Raw genomic sequence first — 9,877 nt, 5'->3', positions numbered from 1 at the left:
ATTTTAGCGCTACTCCTCTCGTTGAGGAGGAGTACAGAAACCGATTTAAAGAGCCCTTTGTATCAATTTAAAGGGCCTCGTAGTGTGGACGGGTGCAGCGTTAAATCGGTTTAATGCTGCTAAAATCGGTATAAACACGTAGTGTAGACCAGGCCTATGATTACTTTTTCTTTCTGGTACCTTCTTAAGTCTCTGATGGGTGCCTACTTTTGTCTGAGTGCTGCTAAATCCTTAGAGTGTCCCTGCCTGCATAAATAGAAGTCTCTCCAATACTAATTTAAAACACGCAGTCTATGTGCATTTGAAGGAGATGGGGATTCCTGGCTCCCCACTCCTCAAGTTCTTTCAGTATAGTTCCTGATTCACTACCTGTGAGAAGGGCAGAGGGTTGGAGCACAGAACATTTCACAGCTAACTTAGGGGCTTACCAAATCTATTCTGCCCTGCTGATAACGGTGCCTTCTACCTCTTTATAGACACAGGAAATTGGTGAATGATTTTCTTGAGGGCAGTTTCCCTGAAGCTTTCCAGGAGATCTGCTTGAGGGCTGTAGAGCTATTGCCTGTTCTCTCTCAGAGAACTACCTAGGAATTCCTGCTTTTAAACCTTTATTCCACCCATGACATGACTGATGGGGGAAGGTCCAGCCAGGCCCACAGCAGCTTTTTAACTCCTTATCACTGGCATGTGGTTTATACACCCTGTCACAGGACGCTCTCACACACATGCATGCACACAGCCACGCTTTCTCTTTCCCATCTTAAAAATAAAGCAAATAAAAAGGCTGGGGTGTCTTCCTGTTAAACTCAAGGCAAAAAATAGGGACAGGAAAATAAGTTACTTAAGGTAACAGAAAGTTTGGGAATTCTTCTGTTCTCACAGTATTCTGTGCTCTTGTGAAGTAGGAGCTGAAACAGCAGACAGAAGGCCAGATGATGTTCTACTGGCCCAACACTACTTATTAGTGAGCCTCCTTCAGGTGCAGGGAAAGACTGGTCAGAGGCTGCAGGGGCCTGACTTTTCCCAAGGTGAACAGCCTAGGAGATTCTGGAAGGTGAATTTTTCCTCGGATGGATGTTGACCCAAAAGGCGAAGCTTCTAAACCTTGTCCTTGATTCTTAAGATTTACCAATTTTGCTCACTCTGCCTTGCAATTCCTCCTTCTCTGCCTCTCAAGTCTGGAAATAACAGATGCAAGAGCCTACCTTGAAGCCATGCAAGTTTGAATTAAGTCATTGCTGGCGAGCATTACCTTGGGAAAGTTTTTAAAGCAGCAATTTAAAAATATTTTGTGTTTTTCATATCACAGAGATTGTTGGTCTATGACCAAAAAATAATAATAAAAAAATCCAGATACATAAGACCACTTTTGAGGAAGTTGGCCTGATCTCATCTGGGTTGAATGCCTTAAGACATGTCACCAGTTTATGGAAAATTCAATATAAAACACCTATAAAAATAACTAAAGGGAAAAACTCTAGCACAACAAAACCAGTCACTGAACATTAATTCATCAGCCAAACAAAAATAAATTCAGACTTATAAAATTTATCATCTCCAGTTTCTGTTCTGCTAATGGAAAACAGGCAAATGTTCTTACTTTTCTCACGAATAAGGCAATTACAGTAACTTCTCTATTTTTGAACTGGACTATAGATCAGGCAACTTATTTTTAAAAGTTATTTTAAAGCTTATCAAGAAGAAGTCCATTTAAAATATAATGTCTGTGTGCCATACAAGCTATTCTCACAGGGGGAAGCTGCAGATCATTTGTATTATGATTTTAAACCCAACAGACACTGTGAAATTCAGAATTAGTTATGAGAACTGTTAACTCTGTTTCTTGCTTGTAGATACACCTCTACCCCAATATAACGCTGTCCTCGGGAGCCAAAAAATCTTACCGCGTTATAGGTGAAACCGCATTATATCGAATTTGCTTTGATCCGCCAGAGTGCGCAGCCCTGCCCCCCACAGCACTGCTTTACTGCGTTATATCCGAATTCGTATTATATTAGGTCATGTTAATTGGGGTAGAGGTGTATTATCATATGAATTTTCCTTATCTGATCATATAGTGAGGCAATGTGATATTTTATTTTCCAAATATTTAATTTATAAGTATGATTTAATTGAGATTTTTGTTTAAATCCCTCCTCATCTTCAAGGGTAATGTCAGTGCAGGTGATTAATTAATAAAATGTTCTAATCAAAAAGTACACTGAAAATTTTAGGTCTGTCTCAGAGCAACTTAAAAGCAAGTGAATTTGAAAATATGGTGATTACTGACCGCCACTACTTTGGAACATACAATGTACCTTGTATAGGAGATGCCAGTGTGCCTAAGTACTGAAGTTGTGTTTAGGTTTTGCTATGCTTTGATTAGTAAACTTCTATTTATTTTTAAATAGTTTAAAAGGATTACATTATTATTTTTTAATTTATTTGTACTATCCCAGTGCTGAGGCGCTCTAGTCATGGACCCAGGACTCTGTTGTGTTTGATGCTGCCCCAAAAGTCTTTTAGTCAATCTTTTTTTCATTTTATTAAAGTATAATAAAATTATATTCTCTTGAAGCGTATTGAAACTTCCTCCATGAAAGCATTTTTTAAATTGGATCTTGTGCATATGAACAAACATCAACTTTTCAACCTAAAAATAAATGCAGAACAGTGGACTTAGAAATGGAAGAAACCTCTTATACTAACGTCTGTTGACCAATTAAATTACATTGTTAATACAGTATGTAGCTGGTTCAGGTTCATTTTAGCTATTTTTTTTTTTTTTACTGTAAAATCTATCTGAAACGATGTATAGGATAAGGGAGGATTTGCTGCATTGTGTAATTCAAGACTAGTGAAATATTCTTTAGATGTTATGCTTTAAACAAAAACCTTTTTTCTAGCCATTTTGCTATGTGTTAACAGCGTTGCTCCAGAGATTGGCTTTCAAATGAAACTGAAATAAAATAAGTAATATCCACAGAAGGTCAACTTGCTCTCATTTGTAGAACAGTCAATTGTATGCTTTCCAAATAAATGTTTGTTTAAATATATAGTAATTGCAATCAAATTGCCTTTAAATGAAGGGGGACCCCCTCCTCCAAAAAAGCTATAAGCAATTCTCAGTAGTCTAATGACATATACTCTTTCCGCACTGATTTGTATTGGTTAAATTCTTACTAGACAACTTCATGTTTGTAATATTACTATTCAAACTGTAGTTTCTTGATGCATTGTTGTCTTAAGTAAGTAGAAACAATATGAATGTATACTGCAGTCATCTTGTTTACCAGTAACTGTTTTTGCCATAGTATTCAGAACAGAAAATACATTAAATTATTTTGATTTAATTTTTCAGCCCTGCATCACATCTACATTTTTCTATAAAACACCCTCACACGCTATCCTGGGAATATTACACTATGTTCCAGTGTAAAGCCCATCTTGTTATGAGATTGATAGAAAACAGAATCAGTATGGAGTTCATGCTACAAGTAGGTATTTAAATTCTTATATGAGGTATATTCAACTTTTTATCTTTAAGTACAATTATGTTCCGAAAGTTACTTTTTTAAAACCATCTTGGGGTTTCGTGTTTGCTTGTGTATCAATAACTTTGAGATAAACTGTGCTCATAGTATAGGTAAACTGGATTATAATGCACAGGTTGGTTATTTCCTTCTCAGAAATGGCTAGTAATAAAGGTTCTGAACCTCAAATTAGCTCCTCAGTGACATCTTTTCAATTTCATTGCCTCTAGTAGAGTTACTGCTTGAAACTTAGTAAACAAATGTTTTTGCACGATGAAGAGAACCAGCAGGGTTCTGGCCTATGTTGGGCTCCTAGCATTATCATAACTAAATAATAATTAAAATACGGCTTCTTTGAAAAGTTAAATACTTGTGAGATTTCAGTTTCTCTTTCTATTTTATGATTTCGTAAGAAAAAATATGATACTTAATAAAGGGAGACCCAAAACTCTGAAAGCAGTATTCTTCTCTAAAGATATAATTCTCTTAATTGGTATAATGATAAAATATAGGACAAAACATACAACGCTAATGGTTCTTGTTTAAACTGGAATCACAACAGCCTATACTATGTTCCTTCAGACAGTATCCAGATGGTAACTTGTCCTTTGTAGTCTGTATAAAAGAAAACTCAACCCTGATATGAACTTTAAATACACCAGTTTACTGTCCTGAGAAATAGATTGAGTGACTTGTTTTACAATAGATAGCCTTAGAAATTAATCTTCTTTTATAGCAAGGTATAATAGAGTTTTTAATAGACTTTGAGTCGTAACACAGTAATGTAGTACATGAATAGGACCCTACCAAATTTGCGGCCATGAAAAATGTGACATGGACTGTGAAATCTGGTCTCTTGCCCATGAAATCTGGTCTTTTGCATGCTTTTACCCTATGCTATACAGATTTCATGGGGAAGACCAGCATTTCTCAAATTGGAGGTCCTGATCCAAAAGGGAGTTGCAGGGGGATTGCAAAGTTATTTTAAAGGGGTCACAGTATTGCCACTCTTACTTCTGCGCTGCCTTCAGAGCTGGGCAGCTAGAGGGCTGCGGCAGTTGGCCCGGCACCCAGCTCTGGAGGAAGCGCCCCGCCAGCAGCAGTGTAGAAGTAAGGGTGGCAATACCGTACCATGCCACCCTTACTTCTATGTGGTTGCCTTCAGGGCTGGGTGGCCGGAGAGTGGCGGCTGCTTACTGAGGGCCAAGCTCTACAGGCAGCAGCGCAGAAGTAAGGGTAGTAATATCATACCACGCCGTCTTTACTTCTGCACCACTGCTGGTGGTGGCTCTGTCTTCAGAGCTGGGTTCCTGGCCAGCAGCTGCTGCTCTCCAGCTGCCCGGCTCTGAAGACAGTGCTGCTGCCAGCAGCAGTGCAGAAGTAAGAGTAGCAGTACTGCAACACCCCCTACAATATCTTTGTGACCTCCTTACAACTCCTTTTTGGGTCAGGACTGTAGAATTACAACACCGTGAAATTTCAGATTTAAGTAGCTGAAATCATGAAATTTATGATTTTTAAACTCCTATGACTGTGAAATTGACCAAAATGGACTGAGAATTTGGTAGGTCCCTATACATGAGATATAATCATGAAGAATTTTTTTTTATAAAGATGCACATATAACTAGGTAATTTAGTTATTGGAGAATGCATCCTTAGATGTAAAAGGGAGGTAAAAATATTGTATTTGTGTAAAAGAAAATGATTACTGTTGATGATAGTTAACATCAGCTGTAAGCTCTCAAAGTATTTATAGTCTTGTGCTTTAGAAATGCTTATAGCTAGATAAGAGGTACTGAAATACATTTCTGCATTCAACTCCATGTAAATTTATTAGAAAACTGCCTGTTAAAATATGCCTGGTGATGAGTGATGAGCATAGATAGGAAAGGGTGAAATAGTGTGTTGCTTCCTTTTGTCCCAGGGCTAAACATTTTATTTGTCATTAAGATAATGCTGGTACTGCAGCTGCCTTTGAATTAGGCCTAACCTCTCCCCAGCAGCATTGTGTTTAGCCCATTGTATCTGCACTCTATCTGCAAATCCCAACTTCAGATAGCGACACGCTAATGAGTTTCTGAAATGCCTTTGTTTTGAAAGGAATCTTTTCTTTCTTTCTTTTATTTTAAGATAAATGTTTCAGAATGAGCTGATTGGCATTGGCATTGCCTGAAGACAATCAAGATAAAAAATTCAGATAATTCAGTATTCAAAATATGTAAAATGAATTTTTCTATCATTTTAGGTTTTCAACAAACTATTGAGTCTGGCCAGCACTGCCTCGTCTCAGAAGTTCCAGTCTCACATGTGGAGTCAGATGCTGGTTTCCACGTCTGGATTTTTGAAATCCATCTCTAATGTCTCTGGCAAAGACATCCAGCCTTTAATAAAGCAGTGGGTGTATCCTTTTCATTCTAGTTCTGAATTGTTAAAGTGGAGAAGAAATGTAGCTTTTCATTGGCACTATTAAAGGAATGTGCAGGAAGATATGAAATGCCTAATTTTTAACAGAGTTAGAAACAAAGGGATTCATATTAAAAATAGGAACAAACTACCTATTCAGATTCCTTTCATAGTGACTTACAGTACGCTGCCTTTTTCTGGGTGCTCTTTGCTTTTCAAGACTGGAAGGAGTTGCAGTATTTGTTAGTTTTACCAGTAGTGAAATTACTATAAAGAAGCTCAAGCACTCTCTTGGAATTAAAGGTCAAACTATACTACAGAGATCCAGGAGACACTGCCATTAGAAATATGCTAAAGTCTGACATGGAAAATGCTATAGTCTGGTGCATTTTCAGATGTGATTTCCAGTAAATCACTGTGGCATAAATTACCTGGGGTAGCAGACTGATAGTAACTGTACATTTTTTAGATCAATGTGAGCCCTAATACTAGCAAAAATTTAAAAATAAATTGTTTTATCTATTTTCATTGGTATTTTAAATGAACATTTTATGGCTGCAGCAAAATCAGAGAGACAAGGTAGTTGAGGTAATATCTTTATTGGCCCAACTTCTGTTGGTGGAAGGGACAAAGTTGTAAGCTTTATAGAGCTATTCTTCAGGTTTGGGGATGGTAACCAGAGTGTCTAATCTAAATGCAAGTTGGGACAGATTGTTAAGTGTAAGGGGATCACATATGCCATATGGTTCTACTGTTTCAGTACAGAAAACAAAACTCAATTTTATTCATGTATGTAGGGGATTATTCATTTGTTCTGACTTTTCCCGTAAGTAATATTTTATATAACTCTTAGTATGTAAAAAGGCCTGAAAACAAGATTACTATTCCACAGTAGCAGCAAAGAATCCTGTGGTACCTTATAGACTAACAGACGAATTGGAGCATGAGCTTTTGTGGGTGAATACTGACTTCGTCGGATCGAAGTGGATATTCACCCATGAAAGCTCATGCTCCAATTCGTCTGTTAGTCTATAGGGTACCACAGGACTCTTTGCTGTTTTTTCAGATCCAGACTAACGCGGCTACCCCTCTGATACTATTCCACAATACTAGAACAATACATAAAAATCAATGTGCACCAAAGAAATTTAGAATGTACCACATTTCTGGAGTGAAATATTTCACAATGGATAAACACTCATCAATTTCTTTTACATGGGACATGGTAATTAATCATCTAATTTATTAATTCTTCTTTCCACACCTAGCTATGCAAAAATACTAGTAATCAGTGGAGAATTCCATGAACGTGATCTTTTTTATAAAGTGGGTAAAGCTGGTAACAAACTAATAACAGGGTAACTTTGAAAGAGACATTCCTGAGAGAACTTGACTAAAAGAGAACTTAATTGATCCATAACTCTTCAGGATTATTTGATTTGGTAATCCTTGTCCTCTGTGCTTTAGCCACATTATTGTTAGATGAAAATACTGCACTTCAGTGAGAGCTCTGTTCCATTTCACTTGTAACTAAAATAAGGCAATAATTGTCATTTAAGCTAAAACTATTCACAGAAATGGTTAAACCAGTAGCTGCCTGAAATAAAAACTGGTGGTCACAATTCATATTGTGTTTTACTGAAGATGACAAACCCAAGAACACTACCATAATGACCCAGATTGGAAAAGTTCTAGAAAATAGATGTTTAATGTGAAATTTGGCTTAGAAAACAGTAAACTATAATCTCTGGTCATATTTCTCTGAGTTTCACTTAGCCAAAACATACAAAAAACCTAACATACTTACTGGTGGTGCTCAAATTAAGAGTCTGGCCTCCCGGAAGAGAGACCCAGTACTGCTAGAACAGCGGTCTCCAAACTTTTGAGGGTCACACCCCCTTTGCCCCTCTCCGTGTCCCCCCCATTCTCCTGGGGCTGGGAGTGGGGCCACAGCTCGGGGTGGGGGGAGTGGTACACAGTCAGGAGGCTGAGGCTTGGGCCTCAGCTGGGGGTGGGTGTGGGGCCGGGAGCAGGACCGCGGCCAGGGGCCAAGGCTGGGGGCAGGTGAGAGAGCAGAGCTGCAGCTGAGCTGCGATGGGAGCGGGCAGCAGGCCTGTGGCCAGGTGCAGCTCCACTCCCAGCCTTGCCCCCAGCCTCGGCCCCAGGCCAGGAATGGAGCCATGACCAGTGGCTAAGGCAAGGGGCTGGTGTGGGCCAAGGAACAGAGCCGTGCCAAGGCTTGGGGACAGGGCCAGGCGAGGGGATGGGAGCCGGGGATGCGGCTGGGGGCAGGACCAGAGCAGAGCTGGGGATGGGGAGGGACTGGGTGGTGCTCCCTCTCCATCCCCTGTGGGGGCTGGCCTGGGCCCCACTGTGCCCTCCATGCATTCCTCCATGCCCCCCTGGGGGGAGGATGTCCCACAGTTTAGGGACCTCTCTGCTAGAGATGTGCGCAAGGACACCTGTGGAACATAGTGTGAAATAATACAGCTTTTCATTATGACTTGTTTTTATTTTCAGTGGAAAAAATTTACTACACTTCACAGTACTAGGCATTCTGTCTACAGTTCTTTTTGTTGAACTTTCTGTAATCTTGTTTTCTCTACCAGCATATAAAAATCTTCAATAAGACTATTTTAAAAAATATTCCTGAGATGCTCCCTTTGCACACAGCTTTTGTCTCCCATTGATGGGACTGAAGGGAACCCAAAATATTTTTCCCTATTCATTTTTCTTTGAACCTTTTTGTGCTGTGACAGTCAAATACAAATCTAGTGCAAAATGTGAGAATGTAAACCTTATAAATGTTATTTTTATTTATAAACATGATCTCTTGTCCCTCAAAATTCCTATACAATTTATTAGGGATCAGAGTGGTGTGGTAAAATTTTATGGCAGTTTTGCGTTTAATAGAAAACGAAATGTATTGGAATTGGAAATAAAGCAAGACTACACTTCTCCTGGGACCCAGAAATATGTGGTAAGGTCCATTTTCCAAAGTTGGTTTACAACACTGTTGATGTGCATTTGTCTGTACACACATTTATAAACATTAAGCTTATATTTATATTACACCAATTCGTTTTTATTACACTAATAATGAAAGTATCCTAATTTTCTTCAGGGTCCTCTTAAAGTGACAGTGCAAGAACTTGATGGCTCTTTCAACCATACATTGCAGATAGAAGAAAACAGTCTTAAACACGATATACCTTGCCATTCCAAAAGCAGAAGGTAAGAATTAGAACTACAGAATGCAGATGTTTGTAGAATGTATGTATAATAATGTCCAGTGCAATTAACGGGAAATGTCAAATCTAAATCTTTTAATACTTCTTTTTGTAAATGTTCATAATCTTACTGTATAATTTACCAATTTTGTGATAATAGAGTCATAAGCCAGAAGGGACCACCAGATCATCTAGTCTGACTTTCTGTATATTACAGGCCACCTACAGCAACCAGCACTAATTTAACTGAATAACTGAAATTAGACCAAAATATTACAGCCCACAGGAGACTATACTGTTATGTACCACAGGCAGAGGGCAAGAAGGACCAAGGTGCACTAATGCCTGAGGTCTTCTTAGTGCAGGGAAATGATTGTGAGATATACCAAGATAATCCTGGCAAGTGATCTGCATCCACATGCAGAAAATGAAAAATCCCAAAGGTCACTGCCAGTCTATCCTGAGGGAAAGTTCTTTCCCAACCCAACATATGGTGATCAGTTAAACCCTGAGCATGTGAGCAAGAACCAGCCAGTCAAGCAACTGAGAGACTGCTCAGTGCCACCTCAGAGCCCTGGCCTACTCCGTCCAATGTCCTATCTCTAGCCATGGCCATCATTGATTCTTCAAAGGGAGAAGATAAAAAAGAACAACCCAGAATATATTCCAGTTGGGGGACATCCCTTTCTGACCCCTGTAGGTGGCTTTC

At 39.0% G+C, this 9,877-nt stretch overlaps 1 protein-coding gene across 2 annotated transcripts in view; it reads left to right on the top strand.

Annotated features, from left to right (window-relative positions):
• TAF2 (TATA-box binding protein associated factor 2) overlaps positions 1-9,877 on the top strand; it is a 117,673-nt gene that overhangs the window by 46,007 nt on the left and 61,789 nt on the right. For both annotated transcript variants that reach the window (XM_075063202.1, XM_075063203.1), the window contains exons 11-14: positions 3,362-3,497; positions 5,781-5,935; positions 8,804-8,918; positions 9,063-9,172. In XM_075063202.1, coding sequence (XP_074919303.1) covers positions 3,362-3,497; positions 5,781-5,935; positions 8,804-8,918; positions 9,063-9,172 — 516 coding nt within the window. The remainder of the gene's footprint in view (positions 1-3,361; positions 3,498-5,780; positions 5,936-8,803; positions 8,919-9,062; positions 9,173-9,877) is intronic.

Source organism: Chelonoidis abingdonii, chromosome 2 (assembly GCF_003597395.2).
Source record: "Chelonoidis abingdonii isolate Lonesome George chromosome 2, CheloAbing_2.0, whole genome shotgun sequence".
NCBI lineage: Eukaryota > Metazoa > Chordata > Testudines > Testudinidae > Chelonoidis > Chelonoidis abingdonii.
Note: the sequence above shows the minus strand (reverse complement) of the source record. Positions and strands in the feature narration are given on the sequence as shown.